Source organism: Eschrichtius robustus, chromosome X (assembly GCF_028021215.1).
Source record: "Eschrichtius robustus isolate mEscRob2 chromosome X, mEscRob2.pri, whole genome shotgun sequence".
In the NCBI taxonomy this organism is placed as follows: domain Eukaryota; kingdom Metazoa; phylum Chordata; class Mammalia; order Artiodactyla; family Eschrichtiidae; genus Eschrichtius; species Eschrichtius robustus.
Window position 1 is genome coordinate 94,745,981 of NC_090845.1, and position 23,277 is coordinate 94,769,257.

The 23,277-nt window shown below is 48.4% G+C and overlaps 1 protein-coding gene across 1 annotated transcript; it reads right to left on the bottom strand.

Moving 5' to 3' along the window:
• Window positions 1-967: 967 nt before the first annotated feature.
• Window positions 968-22,202, bottom strand: LOC137756393 (uncharacterized). Its single transcript, XM_068532665.1, has 5 exons — window positions 22,173-22,202; window positions 20,931-21,078; window positions 20,367-20,877; window positions 15,035-15,121; window positions 968-1,139 (listed from the first exon to the last, which is right to left on the bottom strand). The coding sequence occupies exons 1-5, from the start codon at window positions 22,200-22,202 to the stop codon at window positions 1,121-1,123; spliced, it is 795 nt and encodes a 264-aa protein (XP_068388766.1). The 3' UTR covers window positions 968-1,120.
• Window positions 22,203-23,277: the final 1,075 nt, after the last annotated feature.

A 23,277-nucleotide genomic window follows, 5' to 3' on the forward strand; every position in this document is an offset into this window, starting at 1 on the left:
CTTTCCAGGATCCCTGCTACTGGAAGATGATAGGATAGGTGACAAACCCAAGCAATGTTTTCTTGTAATGCCCATTGCTGGTTTGCTTTCCAGTGATGTGGGAACTTTGGTCTGACGGTATAACTTGTGCGGCAGTCCCAAGGGCTGTAAAAGCTATTTTGTCAAGCCCTCAATAATATGAGGAGAGGCCTGTGCCTTGCATGGATACACTAATGGAAGGCCTGTATAGAAGGCCGGGAGGTTATGGTAAATTAACTTCAGTGGCAGGGTATGTGGTGATTTTCTCATGGAGTTGCAGCACTCTAGTAGGGCCAGGTTTAGCTCAATCCAGTAGATCCCATTATCATTTGAGTAGAGGCCTCAGTTGCTCTGCGGGGAGCTTCTGCTATTACCCAGGACATAACAGGAATCTCAATCCACAGCGTAACTGGCTCTGCTCCAGTAAAGCCTTCAGTTTCAGTAAGGGCTCAGCGTACCTCCACAAGTTGCCTCTCCACTGGCCAATACCTTGGGACTGAGTCTGGGAGTCACGTGTGCCAAAAGCCCACGGACATTTGGTCCAGTGGCTCCCATAAGTGAACGTTAGGGTGGCCGAAACTTCCAATTGTAAGTCCTGCCCTCAGAGCACTAGTGGGAGAGCTGAAATGATAGCCTTCTTTAGTTTACCTAGTGCCTGTTGTGGCTCAGGTCCCCACTGAAAAGTGGAGGTCCTATGGGGGGGCTCCATAGATGGGCGCCAGCAAATACTTGAGGTTGGCACCAGAATCCAAGCATGCCTACCAAATGTTGGGCCTCCTTTACCAATCTGGGAGGTTGGCTGGAGCACTAGGAGCTTTTCCTTTACCCAGTTGGGACTAGTTTACCCTTTTGAGTTTCAAACATAGCCCAGAAATTTAACAAACTAGGAGGTGCCTTGTACCTTATGGCGGGCAATTGCCCATCCCCTCTCAGGGAGGTGTTCACTCACAGTTGTGATGGTGTGTGACACAGAGTCTTGGCCAGGTCCAGTGACGAGGATGTCGTCGACACAACGCCAGAGCTGAGTCTCTGCAGGACGTGGCTCGTGCCGGGCAGGCATCTAGGTCCCGACTGCAAATCCCATGGGCAATCACGGGGGCATTCATGTACCCCACAGGTCACTGGGAAAAAGGTGTACTGTTGATCCTCAAAGGGGAAGGAAAATTGTGATATTTAACAAAGAGAACATGTGAGCCCAGTCTATGACTCTGAACCATTTACCAGTGTTATTCTGAATGTCATTCATTAAGGGAACAACATATAGTAGAGGGGCTCTAATACAGGGAGCAGCCTTGTTTAACTCTCTCTAGTCTACAGATAGCCTGTACTCATTAGTAGTGGCTTTAAGCACAGGCCATACCACCGAACTCAAAGGTGGGAATCCATATCCTTTCTTTAAGTAAGTCAGCTAGGACAGGCCATAATCCTTCAGTGCTTTCCTTTGAGTCAGTACCTCTTACACGGGTAGAGGAAGGTGAACTGGCCAGTGCCCACCAGTGGCATCAAAACCTTAGGCTTGTTTCATGAGGTCACCTGCTGACTGAGGAAGCCCATTCCAATAACGGGAAAAGAGTCTCAGAGGACGACCAGCACAGAAGCATCTTTTAGCAAAACTAAGCCCATATTAAAAGCTAAGCAGATGGGACTTCCCTGGCGGTCCAGCGGTCGACTCTGCACGTCCACTGCGGGGGCCGTGGGTTCGATCCCTGGTTGGGGAACTAAAATCCCGCATGCCACACAAAAAGTTAAAAGAAAAAGCTAAGCAGATAATTATCCCTTCAATTAATTCTCCTCCAAGGCCCGTCATCTCCTGGTGGGGGGGGGGGGGCGGGGCTTTAAAGTATGAGTGCTTCCTGGGATTAGGGAGCTTTGGACACCTGTGTCCGCCAGAGCCAGCCAGTGTTGTTAATATTTTACAGTTTACGTAGTAAAAGGGCTACTGTCGGCCAGAAGAGGCCTGCTTTGAGACCAATGGGTCCTGATGTGGGAGCAGGTCCTTGCCACTGGCAGAGGTCAGGGGCAGACATGGAAGGTAAGCTTGCCTCTGAAGGAAAAGCCTGGCCAGGTAGCAATCTAACTTTAGTAAATATTTTAATTGCTCCACAGATTTACCAGAGATCATCTAATATCTCTGGGCTCCTTGTTCCTTAGGGTCCAATACAACCAACCTCTCCTGTTCATTTCAGGGTTCACGCTTAAGAGTGGCCTGGTTTTAAGTGGTTTATTTGACCGAGGAAGGGGGCAATCCCTCTATGGGTAGTAATTTTGATTTAGGCCAGGTGGGGTATTGTTAACAGGCAGCACTTGACTTTGAGTTTGTCTTTCATGAGTTTCTGTTAAATCCAGGGCAGCTATGTCCTCTTGAATTGTCTCAGCATGAGCCATCACTGCCAGGAAAGAGGACTTACACTTTTCACGAGCGCCCCCCTGAGGAACAACTTGGTCGACTCAGGACTAAATTCAGCCTCCTCGAGACTTGGCAAATCGCCACGCTGCATGCCATCTGTCGCCTGTTAAGCCCATCCCAACATCCCCAGCTGTTGGAGGCTAATGGCTTTCCTTTAAGAGTTTGCCCAGGATCACTATGAGGCCTAACGTAGGGTGGGCAGCATTCTAAGAAATAAAAATCCACATCAACAAAGTATCTACCTACTTACCTACCTATCTATCTCCAAGGCCTCCTCTGGGACCATTGCTAGCTTCTGCACTAATTGCGTGAGATACTTCAGTAGGGACACCATTTTCGCATCCCATATTATGGCAGTCAATTGATTAATTACATTCCCTGCTGGGTGGAGCTCACTGTCCAGCAGATTCTATACAGCCAGAGAGCCCTTTTTTCATTTGGCTCTTAGGCTACGTCCCTAAGGAGAGACTGGGTCTCAGGGATGGGTGAGAGAAAGGATATGTTTCCTCCTCCAACTGAGAACACACCTCACCTCCTTAGCCCTCCTACTTTGTCTTTTCTGTCTTTATTACTTTGTGAGTGGTTACCAACAAAACAGAGGATAAATAACTGTCAGGATGGTATTGCACTGCCTTTCCTTCTAGAGGGCACCAGACCTCTTTTCCCAGGGTTCTCCAATTTGTCTCGACTTCCAAAGGAGTTAAGGCTCCAAGCAAAAACAACAGTGAACAGAGCCCGACACGTCTTGTGGTTTGGAGCATGTGTTCATTAAGACAGCCACCTCCAGGACTTCCCTGGCGGTCCAGTGGTTAAGGCTCTGCGCTTCCACTGCAGTGGGCACGGGTTCGATCCCTGGTCAGGGAACTGATATCCCACATGCCGTGCAGCCAAACAAACAAAGAAAACAAAAAAGACAGCCACCTCCTTCAAGTCCTGGGAGCAGCTGGAATATTAACTTCCGTGCATTCAGTCATTTTAAGTAACGCTTTAGCCCACAGCCTTTGGGGAAGGGACTAGAAAGATGCCATCTGCCACAGCAGGTCAGAGTGAGACAGCAGCAGAGACAGGCTAGCTGTTTACAAAGATGTCCTAAGAGACCAGCCTCGGCCTGACGCCTCTGACTTATTGACTCATTTACCTGCCATAGCCACGCCCCGGCCATGAGGATGTCCTCTCACCTCAGAGCACCCCAGATCACCAGCCCAGCTACAGGGAGCCTGTTATGGGATCAGAGGTAGCCCACTCTTGGTCCAGAGGCCCGCACCCCTCCCCTTTTCCTATGCGGGCCCACAGGTCTTACAACGTCTAGTAGCTGCCTAGTGAGGGACCCAGCTGGGTGGGCTGATCTTTCTTGGGGAGCCCTGTGCCTCTGATCCCCAAAACTCAGTTGCAATGGCATGGGTTGGCTCAAATACTGCTGCTGCTGCTTGATCAGGCTAATGACACACAGGGAGACACCATAAATACAGATAAAGTGTAATACAGCACAGAGCAACGCCATGCCAAAGTGACATGGGGGAGTTCCACATTTTGAGTCCCAACCACTTAAGACTGTCCAGGATTGTTCTGCCAATGGATAGTCCTCCTGACTGGGTGGACCCTATATTGATTTCTTGACTATCACCCAAATCCTCCACTTTCCTCATCAACACAAGTAATGAGTGCGAGGGATTTAGGGGCTGATCAAAGATTAAAGTATCACCAGAAAGTGGCAGTAGCACAAGATGACCTTTATCTGGAGGAAGCTTTCACAGCTTTGCATGCATGGGAAGTGTCTTAACAACAGGAGAACTTCCAGAGGCTACCGTGTGGGAGCACCACTCAGGAAAGAAAAGCAGGGGAAATGCCAGGGAAGAGCAGGCTCAGAGAGAGGACTAGTGTGTTTGGGTGATACCACTCAGTAGCATGATGGGGAGCCTCTGGATCGGAGAGTACCAAAGGCCAGCAGTGGTGTGGGGTCTCTTATAACTACAGGCTTGATCTTATCTACAGCTAACAGGCGTTGGCTGCAGTTCTGCATGGCATGCAAAGCACGCAAGCTCTGAATGGATTAAAATCTCCTTACTTGGAATATATTCAAAGCAAATGAATGTGTAAAAATTGAGTTTGGTGCGGCCGGGCTTTTGAGCTAATGGGTTCCAGCCTGCTTGGAAGAAGGAAAGAGAGGCCATCTTTGGCTACTTTACATAACAATGTCCGTGTTGGAGAATGAATGGGTGAGCCTTTTCAAGTACAGTATGAGTGTGTTAATAGGAATTTACTTGTGTGATTAAGTAAATGTTTGTGCATCTTCATATGCAGGAGTGAACAGGTGACCATGTGCATGGATATGAGCATGTTTGTGTGTGTGAGTGAAAATGTACGCATGTTTATTTGCCTGATATTTTTTTGGGGGGGCGGGGGGCCATGCTGCACGGCTTGCAGGATGTCAGTTCCCCGTCCAGGGACTGACCCCAGGCCACGGCAGTGAAAGTGCCGAGTCCTAACCACTACACCGCCAGGGAATTCCCGTGTCTGACATTTTAAAAGTACATCTGACCCTTAAACAACAGGGGATTGAATAGCGCAGATCCACGTATATGCAGATTTTTTCAACAGCAAATACCACCGTACTACACGATATGCGATTACTTGAATCGGCAGATGCAGAACCCTGGATTCGGAGGAACCTCATATACACAGGGCGGACTATACGTTATACGTATTCAACTGCACGTGGAGGGTCAGCACCCCTAACCCCTGTGTCGTTCAAGGGTCAACTCCATTAGTGTATTTGAATGAATGAATCTGTGAGTGTATGTGAGTGAATGTGTGAGGTTCTTGGTGAGTGTGAGCACATTCCTAGTTGGGAGCATGTTAATGTGTATGTGAGGGAATGAGTGTAAGTATGTAAGTGTAAGTGACTGTGACTGAGTGTGTCAGCACATTCTCGTGAAACGTGAGCGGCTATTGTAAGCAAACGAGTGTGTGAGCATGGTCGTGCAAGTGAATGTGACCTTGCGCATGTATATAAGCACAGGTGTGAGAGCGAACGTGGGAGCCTATTAAAATATGAGCTTGTGTGTTGAAGTAAATGGGACTTCTCATATGTATGAGTGAATTCATGAGCCTGTGCGTGGATGTTAGCATACTCGTGTGTGTGTGAGTGAATGTGTGTTTGTGAGCACGTGAAAGTGGAGTAGATTGCTGTGAGTTAATGTGCAAGTGTGTGTGTGGGAGTATATCTGAGCATCTCTATGTGTGTGGGTAAAATGTGTGAACTTCATGGTAAGTGTGAGCATATGCATTTGTCAGAGTATGAGTATGATGCTGTTTGTAAACGTGCTGTGTGTGGGGAAACGTATGAGTACGTGACTGTGAGCATATATGAGTGTGTGTGAGTGAATGAGCAAGTTTGAGGGAGCGCATGTGTAAGCATGTTTTCATGAGTGAGTGAATGTGTAACTGTTCATTTGTGTAAGCTTGTTAACGTGTGAGTGTATTTTTGTGAATATGAGAATATGCTTGTGAGTTTGAGTGTATCTGTGTGTGAAGGTGTGAGCTTTGTGATGACTGGAGAAAATCTGTGTTCAAGTCAATGCATGAAAGTGTTGCTGTTTGTGAGCATGTTACTATGCACGTATAAGTGAAACTGAGTGTACTGTTGTCAGCACATAGGAATGTCTGTATGTGAATGACTTTGCAAACATGTTCACGGGTTAGTGGACACGTGAGGATTTTGTGTGAGTGAATGTGGGTATGATCATATATGAGTGTGTCTATGCATATGAGTAAAGTTGGGAGTATGCTCGTGAGTCAGTGAATATGCTCCAATGTTAGAGAATTTTTGGCTGTGTGCATGTATCTGAGCATTCCTTATGTCTCAGTGAATTTGTGAATGTGTTCATGTGAAGAATACGCTGTGGATGTGAGTGAATAGTGATCACACTTGTATATGTGAGCATGTTCATGTGTGTGCGCGAATGATCATATGTAAGGATGTCTATGCGGGTGAAGGAATTTGCAACCGTGTTTGTGTGGGCGACTGAGTGTTTGTGCATGCGAGGGTGTGAACATCCTATGGATAAGTAGGTTCATGCACGTAAGTAAGTGTATGAGTGACACAGTGTATGTGAGGCATACTCGGGTGGGTGAGTGAATGCCTAACCATGTTAATTGAGTATATCTGTATTGGAACGAATGTGTGCATGTGTCAGCGTGTCTAGGAATGGGAGTAAATCTGTGAGCAGGTTCACTTGAGTGAACGTGTAACTTGTGGATGTAGTGAGCACGTCTGTGTGTAAGAGTGAATGGAGCCTGTTCATATGTCAGTGTGTTAATGTGCGTTTGTGTGTTTCTGTGTGTTCACGTGTATGAGTGAATTTGTAAGCGTGTGCATGATGGTAGCACGTCCATCAGTGAGTGAATGTGGAACCGTGTTCATTTTTGTGAGCCTGTTAATGTGTGCATCTATTTCTGAGTCAACACATGAGTGTATGCGTATGTGTGAATGTTGATCAGATGCATGTACATGACTGTGTTAATGAGGGTACCTGTGAGTGTATGAGCAGGTTCACTGTCTGCATATGTAAATATCTTCATGTTTGTGTGCAAATGACTGTGTGAGTATATATCTGTGATCATGTTCCTGTGTCTGCATGAATGTGTAAGCTTATCATGTATGTTCATGAATGTGAATTTATGCTTTGCACATGTGTTTTTGTACATTTGTGTGTGAGTAAATGTGCAAAAAAGTTTATGTCAGTAAATGCGTGAGCATATAAATATATATATATATATATATATATATATATATACACAAATATGTGTGCATATTATTAAAGTGCAAGTTTAAGTGAATGTAGGAACATGTGTGTGTTAATGAATATGTAAACATGCTTGTGTGTAGGGGCATGTTAATGTGTGTGTTCTGTTGTGTGAGTCAATGTGATTATGTTTGTGTGTGATGAAAAGTGTGTTCATATGTGTGGAAGTGATAATGTGAGCATGTCTATGTGCAACTGTGAGTGCGTGAGTATATGTGAGTTTGCGTGTGAGAGACTGTGTGAGTGAATATGAGCCTGTCTATATGTGAAAGTGTGATCGTGGCCATGTCTGCATGAGTGGCTTTGGGGTGAGTGTGAAGGTTGTTTTTTAAATAAACGTGAGAGCATGTGTGTTTATGAGCGTGTAGGCTGTGTGAATATGTGAACGTGTTCACCTGTGTGAACTTGTTCGTGCGTGAGTATATGTGAGTTTGCGTGTGAGAGACTGTGTGAGTGAATATGAGCCTGTCTATATGTGAAAGTGTGATCGTGGCCATGTCTGTGCATGAGTGGCTTTGGGGTGAGTGTGAAGGTTGTTTTTTAAATAAACGTGAGAGCATGTGTGTTTATGAGCGTGTAGGCTGTGTGAATATGTGAACGTGTTCACCTGTGTGATGTGCGTGTGTGTGCGCATGTTGTGTTTTAAACAAATGTGAGAGCATGTCCATGTGTGAATGTGTGAGTGGAGGTAGGGAGTGAGTGTGTGTGAGTGTGCAGTCACGTCCGTATGTAAGCCCATGAGAATGTGTGTGTGTTTATGTGCGAATGTGAGTGAAAGTGGGAGTGTCCACTTGTTCGTGAGATAACGTGAGCACGTTTGTGTGTCTGGGAATGTTAATGTTTAAGTACGTTCACGTGTGGGTGAATGTCTGAGTATACTTGTGTGTTTGAGCATGAACATATGCAAAAGGAAGTTTGAACACGTTTCTGTTTTGAGCATGTTAATGTGAAAGTGTGAAAGTTTGTGTTTGTGTTTAAATGAATTTGTGTGTTCATTCATATCTGAGTGTGTGAGCATGTGCATGTAAGGGAGCATGTTCATATGTACAAATTAATGTACGAACAAGTTGGTGTGTGTGAAGTTATTAATGTATAATTATTTTCCCTGTGTGCAGCTGAATGTGTAAGCAAGTTCATGTGTGTGAGCACGACGAACAATGTTAAGTGACGTGGTGAGTGTATGCGGGTGTGTCTGTATATGCGAATTAATCTGTGAGCAAGTTCATGGGAGTGAATATGTCAATATGTTTGTTTGATCGTGTTAACGTCTTCTTGTGCTCATGAGTGTCTGAGCAGCTTTGTGTGTGTGATCGAAAATAAGGACGTGCAGTTATGTGAACATTTTCCTTTGTGTAAATAAATGCGTAAGGTTTTTGTGTGTTTGAGTATGTTAAAGTGTGAATATGCTCATTCAGTGAATGCGTGAATATGGGTATCTGAGTGAATGAACATGTTCGAATATGTGTAATTGTATTGAAATGTGTGTTAATATGTGTACATTCATGAATGTGACTACATGATTGTATTCATGTGTGGATTAACATATGAACATGTTCGGGTGTGAGTAAATGGAGGAGCAGTTTTGTGTGTGAGAAGATGTTCATGTTGGTGAAAATGTTAACATCTTAGTTTGCATGACTGTGTGAGCGTCCTGTGATTGGACATGAGTGCATCTAGGTGTGAGTGAATGTGTGAGCATGCTTGCGCATATACGCATGTTAATGTGAGTGTGCTCACTCGTGTGAATGAATGTGAGGATGGGCTCCTATGGGGGACTGAATGCGTGAATGTGTTCGTGTGGGAATGACTGTGAGTCTGTAGGTGTATGTTCACGTGCAAGTGGGAATGAATGCATTATTTTATGTGTGTGAGACAGCGTCAGTGTGTTCATGTGTGGGAGTGGATGTGTGAGTATGAGTGTACGTAAGCATGTCTGTGTGCGAGTGACTGTGAGTTTGTGAGTGGATGTTATTGTGTCTGCCAGTGTGTGAGCATGGTCTTGCGTGTGACTGAGTTAATATGCATGTACATGTGAGCATGTTCATTTGTGTGAACGTGTGAACTTGTTCACGTGTGAGTGATTGGTGAGTGTGTATGTGTTTGAGCACATTTCTTTCAGTAAATATGCAGGCATGTCCATGTGCGAGCATGATCATGTGTGAGTGAATGCCAAGTGTATGAGTCTCTCTATGTGTGAATGCACCAGCATGTTCCTGTGTGAAAAATGTGTGAGCATGTCCGCATGTGTGAACACGTTGATGTGAAAATGTAAGAGCGTGTGTAAGTATGTTCGTGCGTGAATGTGTCAGCATGCGAGTGTGTTTGTGTAAGTGGACAGAATGCTTATACGTGTTACAGATTTAATGTGTAAGTGTGAGTGAATGGGTGAGGATGCGGTTGAGTGTGTTTCTTTTTTTTCAGGACCCCACGTCCATATAGTGAACTGTACGGCACTGTGCAGAAAGAAGTTTTTATTTTCTATTGGCTCAAAGCTGTCTTTAACCAGCTCTACAGCTAGGCCACATTATTCTCTGTGTATTACATCACACTGCTGCTATAGAAACATGTGTGACTCCTGTCATTCAACCCGCTGGCTTCACTGCAGGATAACTGCCCAGAAACTGAGCTGCAGAGAGAGAAATGTGTTACTCCAAGCCTAATGCTTCAGAAAGCAAAGTGCTACTGGGAATAATTGTCTGAATGACACCTGAGAAGTAAATGGGTTTCTGTGTTCGGGCAAATCCCAGACTCCAGCATTTAGGGTCGCTGTGAACAAGCCCCAGCAATGTGCTATGTAGGGAACAGGGGTTCCTATAAACACAGTCCTTTATTACCGCCTTTCGGACCCCTCACATGCCTTTAGAGAATGGAAGCTGTGTAAGACAGTTAACAAACCCCAGCAGGGCCAGGGAGCCAGGGACCCCACCAATCCCAGGGTCATACGTCTCACTCTAGAAAATTCAGTGCCACTCAGGCAATTCCATCCCTTTTGGTGGAATCCGGAGGACCCTAAAGGGCCAGCACAGAGCCCTGCCCAAGGGCTCCCAGCTAAAACAGCAACTGGGAGCTGAAATGCAGCCCACATTCCCCTCATCGAGCCATGTGCCCTGGCACCGAAATGCAGCCCAGAAGATGGGAAACTCATTCTACTTTACCTGCCCAGAGGGGCCGCCTTATGTGCTAGCATTGATCAGTGTGAGAACTCAGCTAAAGTATCCAAACATCTCTAAAAGGAAAATTAAAAGTGTTACAGACTGGGCTTCCCTGATGGTGCAGTGGTTAAGAATCCGCCTGCCAATGCAGGGGACACGGGTTCGAGCCCTGGTCCGGGAAGATCCCACATGCCGCGGAGCAACGAAGCCCGTGCGCCACGACTACTAAGCCTGTGCTCTAGAGCCCGCGAGCCACGACAACTGAACCCGTGTGCCACAACTACTGAAGCCCATGCACCTAGAGTCCGGGCTCCACAACAAGAGAAGCCACTGCAATGAGAAACCCGTGCACCTCAACAAAGAGTAGCCCTGGTTCGCCGCAACTAGAGAAAGCCCACGCGCAGCAACGAAGACCCAACACAGCCAGAAAATAAATAAAAGTGAACAAATTAAAAAAAAAAAAAAAAAGTGCTACGGACTGCATGTTTGTGTACCCTCCAAAATCCATGTTGAAAGCCTAACAGTGTGATGGTATCTGGGAGGTAATTAGGCTTAGATGAGGTCATGAGGGTGGGCTCCCCATGATGGGATTAGTGCCCTTACAAGAAGAGGAAGAGACACCAGAACTCTCTCTCTTTCCACCCTGTGAGCACACAGCCAGAAGGCGGTCATCAGCAAGCCAGGAAGAGAGCTCTCACCAGAAACCAAAATGTCCAGCCCCTTGGTTTTGGACTTCCCAGCCTCCAGAAGGATAAGAAATAAATGTCTGTTGTTGCCACTCAGTCTATGGGATATTTGTTATAGTGGCCAGAACTAAGACAAGAAGCCTCCAGAGAGGGTGCCTAAGTCCCATCTTTGCAGTGATGACCTCAGCTCCATAACCTAACACCGTCCTCCCTGATGAGCTCAGGAAGGCAAGAAAAGTTGTGCGGGTAACCACTTCCCTTCCTCTTTGAACTTCACTGCTCCAGCTTCTCTCTCTCCCCAGTGTCTATCACAGGTTCAGGCTTCACGAAAGGCTTCAGGCTTCAGGTTCAGGCTTCAGGAAAGACGAAGGAAGGAAGAATAAAAAATGTCTCGTTTATTCCTTCACTCCACGATATGGGAGTGCCGATGTCATACCAGGTGCTGGGCTGGGCAGAGCCCTCAGGCAGCTGCTTTTCACAACACTGTGGCTTCCAGTTCTCTTGCCCAGACGGAAGCCACTTTGCTAGCTTTCCCTGGCTCCTCCTCCTCCTCTTCTCACTGCCCCTTCCTTCTCAAGGGAAAATAAAGCTCCTATTTGAACCTGAACAGGACAAAGTTCCCAAGGCTTCTGCTTGTGAACTTGTGGGGGAAGAGGAAGAACGGGTTAAACCCTGAGGCTCTCCTCCACCTGACACACAAAGAGAGGTTCGACTCAGTCGAGTGGGAGGCCTCACAGGGAGATCTAGGGGTCCCTAAACTCTGAGGCACTTGGCCCAATCTACCTGAAGCCCTGCTTGAGAAGAGGAATGGGTGTGATGGCAGGTGACTCTCACAGGGTAGGTGCCACTGCCTGGATCCTGCTTGCGGCTGATAACCTCACAGACCTGGGGATGGACTCGGGCTCCACTTGCCCGTGGAGCAGGCAATGGTTCGAATGGGTTTTCAGTGCTCTTGACACTACCACTTATCTCTAGGCAGTGTTCTCCTTCCTGTCCTCACTGTTCTTTACCCTCATCCCTCATCCTCTCTGTCCTGACTTCTCTACTCAACTCTGTCCAGTGTCAGCTCTCATTCTCCTGCTGCCTCTTTCTTCCTTCGATTAAAGCAATTCAAAATGTAATCCGGTACGTTCACTCCTTGATTCCTAGAGTCTCACTCTCTTCCGGAATCAAGTTGCAAATCTCTACCCAGGTGCTCTTTTCTCCCGGCGTGACGCCCCCAGCAACTTGAACCTTGCCCCCGTGGTACCTATGGGCCCCTGGCAGATGCTCACCTTCCTCTTCTCCTGCCCCCCTGGGCTGAGCCTCCTTCCTCTCCAGAGCGTGCTGCAGTGGCAGGCCAGGCAGGGAAGATACCTCCTAGGACACACACCTTGCACCAAAGCGTTCTGCTTTGTTCTCCGCTTCCCTCAGCCCTGCCACCCGCTCCATTCAGAGAGCAGCTACCCCACCTACCGGCCTCCCTGCTCCCCAAATACACACACACACGCACACGCATGCGTACACACACGCACTCGCGCGCGCGCGCACGCACACGCACGCACGCACACACACACACGCGCGCGCGCGACATCCCCAGACTTAGTGCCTGCGGTGCCCCCGTCTGTCTAAAGAAAGTCCAAAGTTGTTCTTGCACTTCCCTCTTCATCGAATATTTGGCCAAATCTATCCAGGGACCCCCTTTTTCTCATATGTCCCAGGTCTGCATTCAAAAAAAGGTTAATGTAACCCACCCCCTCCCACCTTAGGCATCAGGTGTAAACAGATCAGAGTCTGAAAGATGGTGATGAGGTGCCTCAGAGATAATGCAGATTATCCACACCTGACAATCCCCAGAGCTTGACCCTTGCCCCTGCTCCCTCCTTCTGGCCCTGGATGCCTGCTGAGATGCTATCTTGCTTAAAACAATGGGAGAATGTGCTTGGTGTTTTAAAACTGTGGTTGTTAGTCTCTGCTGAGGTACAGGAGAACGTGGAAAGGAGGAAATGAGGTAGCTACTCCCTGACACCTACCAGTGTTTGGCCCAATTGACCCAAACGATATCATACAAGGGGCAGGGGCTGTGCTCTGGTGACACCTGAATTCCCCTATACCCAGCCCTCTAGCCCTCGCTCTCCTCCCTAAGGTCCCCACCGAGAGCCAGCCACTGCTGTCCTTGTAACGTAAGGCTACTGACGGAGCTTGCTTTCTGCTTTCTCCACCTCAGCCTCCCAGCCCCTAGGTACACACACACTCACCTCGGAACACCTTATCCCCTCACACGCTGGAGGGAACAATGCAGCAAAGGGAAAGCAACAGTCAAGTGACCCACCTCCAAAGCTCAGGGCCCAGGGCAATGGCCTTGGTTTTCAAGGTAGCTCTCAGGGCAAACATGATGCCCTCAATGGTCTACCCCCAAGTGCCAAATCCTCACAGCTGAGTGCTCTTTAGGGTGGAGGCACCGGATATTCAGAAGACTTGCATTCATTTCCACAAATATGAACTATGAGTGTTCATTAACCCCTTAGAGTTGGTATCTAGTTCAACCTCCCATAGAACCTCTAATTAATGTACCCTTTCTTTTCTCTGTCATTGGTTTAGGGTTCCTGGGTGTCCCCTGGGCCAAAGAATACTACTCCTGTTCTGTGGGCTTAGGGTAGGTTTCCTGTCACTTCAAGCTGTGTGGCTCAGGCTAGCTGCCCTTTCCACGGGGAAGGCTAGGAGGGAATACACAAAGGAACTGACTCATTGCCTTCGTGGTGGTTTGTATTTCTGTTTCTTTGCCATTTCTCATCTCTGCTCTAGAACTCTGAATGCTAGGCTAAAGGGTTTGGATTTTATTGGACAGCTAAAGTCATCAGAAGTTCTTGACATAATCAGGCTTGATTTATAAAGACCATGCTGATTGCAGTGTGCTGAATGGATTAGAGGGACCAACGCTAATATTACGGAGACGAGAGGTTGGGAGGTTGTTGCAGAAATTCCGTAGGAAGATGCCCAAGGCCTGATCTGGGGGTGGCTCATGATCAATAGAGAGATAAGAACAGAGTTGGGATGTTTTCTGGAGGTAGAACCAATACAGCCTGGTGGGAGTTGAAGGCTTGGGGGGCAGAGGGGCAAGCACCTGGGGCCCGGGTAGGTGAAGTAGACTGGACAGAGACCATGTGCTCAGTTTTGAACACACTCCATACGGTGAGTACTCGGGGTGCAGAGAAGGTGTGCTCAAGTGCCCTCCCCATACAGCCTGACAGATGGAGCAGAGAATTCTACCTTGAGCACCACAGCGCCCTCCGGCCTGCACACCCATTTGTGGGTAGAGCTCCTCCACTCACACCAGGGAGTGTACTTCAGTTGTGGGACCTTCTCAAGGGAGTGTGGAGCGAGCAGAAGGCCTCTTGCATGTGAAGCCAGAGAAGTGGGAGAAATTCCAGGGTCAGAGCAAAAGGCCTGGAGGTTGGGAGCCCAGGAGTACCCCGACTGCAGGTCTCGGCAAGTCAGGAAGGTGGGATCTCGAGAGGCAAAGGTGTAGAGCCTGGGAGAAGGCCACTGGTGAGCTTACGTGGTGGGCTGCCTTCCTGTGTTTCAGCGCTACTCAACTTAACAGAAAAACCTCAGGTGTCTACACATGAATTTATCTACAAAACAGGAACAGACTTACAGACAGAGACAACAGACTTGGGGGTGCCAAGGCGGTGGCGGGGCGTGGTGTAGGGGAGGGAAGGATTGGGAGTTGGGGACTAGCAGATGCAAACCGTTATTTATACAATGGATAAACAACAAGGTCCTACTGTATAGAACACAGAGCGATATTCAATATCCTGTGATAAACCATCATGGAAAAGAATATGAAAAAGGATATATATATATATATATAAAACTGAATCACTTTGCTGTGTACCTGAAACTAGCACAACATTGTAAATCAAGTATTCTTCACTAAAAAAAAAAAAAAAAAAAACAACCCTCAAGCGCCTATAAGCGGTTTACCTCCAATATGTGGGCTCAGGTGGATACCACATCCCATCAGCATCCTGTCCAAGACCTTCTGAACCACTTTCATTTGCACAGTTTTTGCTGAAACAGAGAAGTCACCGGTCATCAGGAAGGCCACATTGCTTCCCAGAGAACAAACAGCAGAGAATACCGCAGCTGTCACCTTTCCAGGGCTTTCCCTTCTCCTGCACACATGCAGACACGTATAGTCATATGTGTACACATTCTCTCCCCCACCCCCTTCTCTCCCCACAGTGAGTCAGCCAGAAGCACCCAGTGAGGAAGACTCCTCCTCCCCCTCCCCAGCTTTTATCCAGAGGATGGGGCACAAAGACTGGGTCCATGTTACCAAGCAGGATGAGGGGCTGGGGGAAGCGGGGGCAGGCATTCTGGGAAGTGGAGAGGAGAGGAAGCAGGCAGGGGGCAGCCCTCAAAAATGCATTACCTCAACCCCCTAAAGAGCCCCAGTTTGTAATCAGCAATGGACACAGCTCTCCAGGTCGGTGGCTGTCCTTCCAGGGGCAGCTGATTGCCCCAGGAAAAGTACTCTTCCACCCTCAGTGCCCTCCTGAGCTGAGCTAACAAGTCTACGCCCTCCAGCACAAAGTCACATTTCCCCACCTGGGCATTTTCTTGTCATACCCATGTCAACCTTGCTCTTGTACTCCTCTGTTTTTAGGGCTGGGCATATGGCTTGACACAGACAGAGCACCTTCTGGCCCTCGCCCAGCAAAGTCATTTCACACTCTTAGGCCTCAAGGCTGTCTTCTCAAAGACGTTCATTCTGGGAGCTGGCATTTCTCTCACTAATCATGGATTTCCAGCCTGGAGACGTCTTGGCTGAGCATACGCAAGTAGCCAGCCAGAGCCCTGCAGACAGCTGGCCTTTCCAAAGCTCTCTGACGTGCTCACCCAACACACCTGAGACCTTCAGCAGGGCTGTTTCCTCCCAAAGGGCATGGGAATGGGAACAGGCCCTGAGCATCACTGTGATCCTAATGTACTCTGACACGTTGAACAAGGAACATCAGTCCCTGCAGTGTGTGTGTGTGTGTGTTCACTATATGTCCTATAAAGTCACCACAAGTAATGAATCAGTGACTACTAAACCACTGCTCCTAGGGGAAATACAGGGTTAGGTTCCTGCGAGCCTCTGGTTACAACACTTTCATCAACCAATCAATATATTAACTTGTTTTATGTCTGTTTCTGTTTCAATTTACAATTTAATCCAATTAGAAATCCAGGATTTACTAAAAGAATTTATATTAACAAAATGCTAAAAGCACCTTCCAACAAAAAACTCTAGAATCTGTCCAAGTCTAAATCACTGGACACTCCCAGTAGTGTCTCCAGAGGTTCCTTCATTGTTGAGGCTTTAGTAACCTCTGCTCATGCCCCCTGCCATCTCTGGACCACACATGATGGCTGTAAGTTGCCCATGGGCTACTGAGGCAAGAAACTGCCCTTCTTGGCCTTGTATTATAAACCATTAGCGTGGCAACTGTCAGCCACATACCGGGCCATCCTCAAAATAGAGGTTCTCACAGACCCTGAGCCTGTGACCCTCTGTACCCAGGTGCCCAGTATGCCTTAGATCATGGAACCAGCACCCCAAAACCTCAGCATGTTTACTGAGGCCTCCTTGACACCAGATAGCTTTCTGGCATATCTTTCTTGCAAGAGGGCATGGCCTCAGCTGTCCTTAGTCCCTTGCCAGATGAGATAGTGGTAGAAGGAGTCACTCCTCTCCCAGACCTCTTGGCTACCTGGGGAGCCTCTTGGAATCAAGTGAGTGGGCAATATTGGGCATTGTACACTACATATGGTATTGTCACCATCATCCATATTACTGCTTTCGATCCCTTAACCAATATGCCTATGATAGAGGACAGGACCAAAGGGTCAGCACAATTGACCGAACTACAGTCATTTAGTACTGGATGCCCTGGCTAACAAATGGGCCCATCTGTACATTTTTGTAAACTCTTGGGCCATTGCCTAAACGTTGTCCCCTTTGAGGTAAAGAACTCTGGGAATCACTTGCCTCACAGATACCCAAAATATAGATCAAGATGTTAGGGACTGACAGAATGGCCATCATCAAAAAATCTACAAACAGTAAATGCTGGAGAGGGTGTGGAGAAAAGGGAACCCTCTTGCAATGTTGGTGGGAATGTACATTGATACAGCCACTATGGAGAACAGTATGGAGGTTCCTTAAGAAACTAAAAATAGAACTACCATACGACCCAGCAATCCCACTACTGGGCATATACCCTGAGAAAACCATAATTCAAAAAGAGTCATGTACCACAATGTTCATTGCAGCTCTGTTTACAATAGCCACGACATAGGAGCAACCTAGGTGTCCATCAACAGATGAATGGATAAACAAGATGTGGCATATATATACAATGGAATATTACTCAGCCATAAAAAGAAACGAAACTGAGCTATTTGTAGTGAGGTGGACGGACCTAGAGTCTGTCACAGAGAGTGAAGTTAAGTCAGAAAGAGAAAAACAAATACCGTATGCTAACACATATATATGGAATCTAAAAAAACCAAAAATGGTCATGAAGAACCTAGGGGCAGGACGGGAATAAAGACGCAGACCTAATAGAGAATGGACTTGAGGACATGGGGAGGGGGAAGGGTGAGCTGGGACAAAATGAGTGAGTGGCATGGACTCATACACACTACCAAATGTAAAACCGAAAGCTAGGGGGAAGGAGCCACAGAGCACAGGGAGATCAGCTCGGTGCTTTGTGACCACCTAGAGGGGTGGGATAGGGAGGGTGGGAGGGAGGGAGATGTAAGAGGAAAGAGATATGGGGATATATGTATATGTATACCTGATTCACTTTGTAATAAAGCAGAAAGTAACACACCAGTGTAAAGCAATTATACTCCAGTAAACATGTTGGTAAAAAAAATAAATAAATAATGATATGGACTGGGACTTCCCTGTTGGCGCAGTGGTTAAGAACCCGCCTGCCAATGCAGTGGAAATGGATTCGAGCCCTGGTCCCGGAAGACCTCACATGCCGTGGAGCGACTAAGCCCGTGCGCCACAGCTACTGAGCCTGAGATCTAGAGCCCGCGAGCCACAACTACTGAGCCCGCATGGCACAACTACTGAAGCCCGCGCACCTAGAGCCCGTGCTCCATAACAAGAGAAGCCACTGCGGTGAGAAGCCAGTGTACCTCAACGAAGAGGAGCCCCCATTCGCCGCAAGTAGAGAAAGCCCATGCGCAGCAACGAAGACCCAACACAGCCAAAAGTAAAATTAAAAAAAAAGATGTTATGGACTGAATTCTGTTCCCCCAAAATTCGTATGTTGAAGCCGTAACCCCGAATGTGACTATATCTGGAGATATGGCCTTCAAGGTTAAACGAGGTCATAAGCTTGAAGCTCTAATCCAATAGGGGGGTATCCTTATAAGAAGAGCAACAGACGCCACAGAGCTCGCCCTCTCCCCACACTGAACAAAGAAAAGGCCATGTGAGGACACAGTGAGAAGACGGTTGTCTGCCAAGGACAAAGGTCTCACCAGGGTGTAAATTCTTTTTTTTTAAAATAAATTTATTTATTTACTTTTGGCTGCACTGCGTTCGTTGCTGCGCGGGCTTCCTCTAGTTGCGGCGAGTGGGGGCTACTCTTTGTTGTGGTGCACGGGCTTCTCATTGCGGTGGCTTCTCTTGTTGCAGAGCACGGGCTCTAGGCGTGCAGGCTTCAGTAGTTGTGGCACATGGGCTCATCAGTTGTGGCTCATGCGCTCTAGAGCACAGGCTTAGTAGTTGCGGCGCACGGGCTTAGTTGCTCCGCGGCATGTGGGATCTTCCCGGACCAGGGCTCGAACCTCTGTCCCCTGTATTGGCAGGCAGATTCTTAACCACTGGGCCACCAGGGAAATCCGGGATATAAATTCTTTTAGCAAATTCTAGATTTCCAACTGGATTAAATTGTGGACCGCTGTATCAATTTACATTCTTTCCTCCCTCTGTATCCAAGTTTTTTGATTTCTTTCTTTCTGATTCCATTTGCTTGTTTGTTTGTCACTGGATATAGTTTGTGTGTGTGTGTGTGTGTGTGTGTGTGGGTGGGGGGGTGTCCTGCCTAATCTGCTCATATTTATAGATTTCTTCCTTCAGACAGCATCAAATCAGTTTCATAAGGGTTAGGGGCCTCTCCTGTGGCAATGGTTGCTTAATAAGTTTTAAGGACTCTGGCTTAAGTTGGGTTTAATTTCATCACCGTGTCACAAAAGTGCCATGGTTGCTCTCCCCTATCATTAGGATGATCAGGATTTTCACTGCAACACAGGCATAGGCAACAGAGTGGCACAGCAGAAGATTGCTGGGCCCCCAAGCCAGAGGTGGGTGGACTGAAAACATCTTCTGCTAGGGTGCTGCCACTTGCGCTGCATGGAATTATTATTATTATTATTTTGTCTTTTCTCTCTGTACAAATTCCCTCAGAATATTTTAGATTTCTAGCAGTGCAAATTTACAGCTGTGGGTTTTATCTCCATCTAATCATGAGTGGTCCAGACCTTCTGGGTGGTTATGGGGACAGGGTCGGAGGCCCAGGGACCCACCTCTTGGGCAGCCCAGGAGAGGAGGACATCGCAGGCCATGCAGGACACATGGGGGTTGCATTCTGGAACAGCGTGAACCAGAAGGGTCTGTGGGAAGCGGGCTTTGCAGTATCACGAGGGTGAGGTACCCCCTGGTTCCTAAGCAAGGATGTGATTGGCTTGCTTGAATCGTTCTGCTGGCTGACAAGGAAACACTATTCAGGGATAATAAGCAGGAATGCATCTGGTGCATTTAATAAGAAGCGTCGTTGCTAGAGGACCCTATCTGGCGGAGCAGAGTGGGGAGCGGAATCTGGGATTAGGCCGGTCGAGGCCCTCCCAGTTTTACCAGCCGTCAACTCAGCACAGAATACTGCCTTTAGCCCTCACCGCACCATCACCCCCTCCCCGCGCACTCACACACAGGGGCCAGTATACCTGGCTGAGGAGAACTCAGTCCCTGGAGACGGAGGGGTGGACCCTGGGGCGGTAGTTCCCCGAACCCCGCCACTTCAGCGCTATTAGGCACCACAGCAACAGAGGGGCTGAAGCAAGGGGGCTCCATCGCAGCTGGTCGTCCCCATCCCCACCACCAACTCCTCTAGGGACTGGCCAGCAGGCAGCGCGCGTGGGCAGCGGTTCCAAAGCGCAGGCCCACATCGGCTCCAGCCGTCTCCTTCTAAGAGGTCGCCCACTCACCCACCGCCCTCCCAGCTCATGGCAGCCTGGCGACCCCGCTTACCAATCGAAGAAGTCCAGAACGACGTCAGGAACATCAGACGAGGAGAGGTTAGAAATCAAAGCGGAATTTCCAGCTGGGTTTCGGGTCGTCGCCCTCCAAGGGCCGGGTCCTGATGAGCAGCAGGAGCACAGCGGCCCGCCGCATGTCGGGACGCCATAGCTCCGACCGTCGGAGAACCCTGGAGACCGCTGGGGACCGGGAGGAAGAGGGACGAGGGGGCGGAGCGGGATAACCAAGAGGAGCGGGGCGAGGAGCTCGTGCTTCGGCAAAGAGCCGTCTGTAAGGTGAGAACATCGAGGCCAAGGGGAGTGGGGAGGGTGGGGGTCGACCAGCGGCCCTGAGCCAGGGAGCGGCAAGAAGAGCAGCAGCCCAGCAGCTTCACTCCACGCAGCAACCGGACCACGAACCCAGCCGCTGCCCAGAGCGCGGGGTCTGAAGCACGTCCGGCTGCCGCTGGGCGGGCCCCAAGCCCGGCGCACAACTGGCTCCGCCCACCCCGACGGCAAGCGAGCTTAGCCAATCCGGCAGGCGCCGGGACCCATTGAACGAGATGCGCGGTCCCGCCTCCTACCACAGCCTGTGCGCCGCCCAGCCCTCTGCTCCTTCTGGCGTCCGCAGTCATTCCTCGGTCCGCCCCAGCTCCAGCTCCCTGGCAGCTGGAGAGCTGGGCCGGGGGTCGGCGGCGTGGGGCACCCCGCCCTGCGCCTCCCCTCTGCAAAAACGCAAAATGTGCTTTTCACTTGAAACAGCGTATGCCCAAGAGTTTGCTTTTTGTGGTGAAAGGAGTAATTTGACCGCCCGGGCTGAATCTGCAGTTTGAAAGATCTGGACACCTTTGAGGAATCAGGACATAGTTGACTGGTGGTCATTTCCCTGACCCTCGGGCCTCCAGTGAACCAGAGCGCCTGTCCTCTGGAAGGGATAGAGGAGGTTCAACCTGTGCATTTCGTGGCCCGGCTCTGGCCCGTCATCAGGACAGAAATTGGGCTCCAGGAGCCCCCCTCCCATAGCTAAGGGATGCACAGTTGAAGTGAGGGTTCTTGGCTGACAGCATTGAAGGGGAAAAGAAGGCAAAGGTCAGTGTATCGGATCTTCAAGGCAGTGAGCCCCTGGAGAGCAGGCCACTGTAATGCTCCAGCATTCTGGCCCCAGCATGTGGGGGAAAAAAGCCTTACATTTTTGCTAGAGGCCTTCTCTTCTTTCCGCTACCCTGAACATTGCCACATAGAATAGAAATATCTCAGAGAAAGAGGAAATGCTTCCACTCATTCACTACCCTTCGTCCTTCCCATCTTGGTACCTTGATGAAGCAAGGTCAGAAAGAGGCTTCTTCAGAGCACATAAGCCAGATGGGCAATGAACAGATAAACCTCAGTCATATTCACCAGCGCTGGACCTCGTGAGGCATGCCATTTAAAAGTGTTGAAATCAAAATGGATTTCAGGTTCACTCTTGGTCAACTAGAATATTCAAACAAACATTCTCCCCCTTCCCCTTTCCTTCAGTATTTGGTGAGAAGAGCTGGGACTGCTTGTGCCCAGCATATTGCAGAGCTTTAGTTGCATGGAACTTCCTGGGGTGGCTGAGTGTTTTGTACAGCTAAAAACTGAACTCTTTACCCCACCTCGACCCCTTCTCAAGCACCCCACTTTTTCTTTTTAACCATTTTAGAATCGCACGTTTTTTAAATGTTTCTCTTAATTTCCTTCCTTCTCTTCACCAGCAGAGCATCTTCACACCTTCGTTTCCCCTCTCCTTTCCCCCTCTTTTTCCTTCTATTGCAGTAAGTGCTTTCTTCTCACTTACGGGGCGGATCCACATAGAACTAAGCCACATACTTACGTGGGGGATCCCTCTATAACTAACCATCACAACAGCAGTGGGTCAGCTGAGCCCAGCCCTACTGCTCTTGATCCTGCACCCCTTGTCTCTGGTCACTCAGGCATCCTCGTAGAGACAATACTTGCTTGTCAAAAATGAAAAGGTCATTTCCGATCATTTTGTCCAAGCATCTGCAGTGTATATGGGCGGGGAGGGGTGGGGACACACTTTGGTTTATTCTTTACCCTAAACTACTCTACCTCTCAGTTCTAAAATGAAAATATCCCAGTCTTGGACCGCAAGCGCCTAGCCATGCTGCTCTCTCATTCTTCTACTCTCTCTACACGTGTTCTTTTATCTCACTGAGCCCTCCTATTCCTTGGCCTCTCTAGTTTTTGCCCATCTGCACTCTCCCTCTTCTACCTCTCCCTCCTGTCACCATTGATTTGGTTTCGGGTTTCTTCTTTTTTTTTTTTTCTGGCCGTGCCGCGCAGCTTGCTGGGATCTTAGTTCCCAGAACAGGGATCGAACCCGGGCCACGGGCCACTGTCGAGTCCTAACCACTGGACCACCAGGGAATTCCCTGGGGTTTCTCCTCTTTTCCTTCTTTTCCTGATCACACTCAGGCATACTAAGTTGTCAATACATCTACCACCGCTTATTCTTCTACGCTTACAACACCTTCCGTATCTCCACATCCAGTTATCACCCATAGCCAATCAACTGTTGCCTTTCAGTTCTACACACTTCTTCATGTGCTCTCAATACCCCTACCTTAGTCTACAACTTCAGCATCTCTCACATAAATCACTCCTATAATGAGCACTCCATTCTTCCTCCTCTCTGACCTTTCTTCACATTGCTTTCAGAGTGACATTTCTAAAACACAAATTACATCCCAGATTAGACCCCCTTGATGGCTTCTTGTAGCCTTAATAATGAAGTCTCCACTCCTGTCTCTGGGGAAACGCAGATGGCCAATGGGCACATGCGCACATGTTCAACATCACTAATCATCAGGGAAATGCAAATCAAAACCACAATGAGACATCACGTCACAAAAGGACACACGTAACAAATTTTGGAGAGG

What these genes read in the sequence shown, in the direction of transcription:
- LOC137756393 (XM_068532665.1), bottom strand. Translation starts at nt 22,202, where the DNA reads ATGTGGCTTAGTTCTATGTGGATCCGCCCC. An exon ending in GTTCTATGTGGATCCGCCCC is followed by an intron (nt 21,079 to 22,172) that starts GTAAGTGAGAAG and finishes GCGTTTTTGCAG; the next exon opens with AGGGGAGGCGCAGGGCGGGG. An exon ending in CGCACAGGCTGTGGTAGGAG is followed by an intron (nt 20,878 to 20,930) that starts GCGGGACCGCGC and finishes GGATTGGCTAAG; the next exon opens with CTCGCTTGCCGTCGGGGTGG.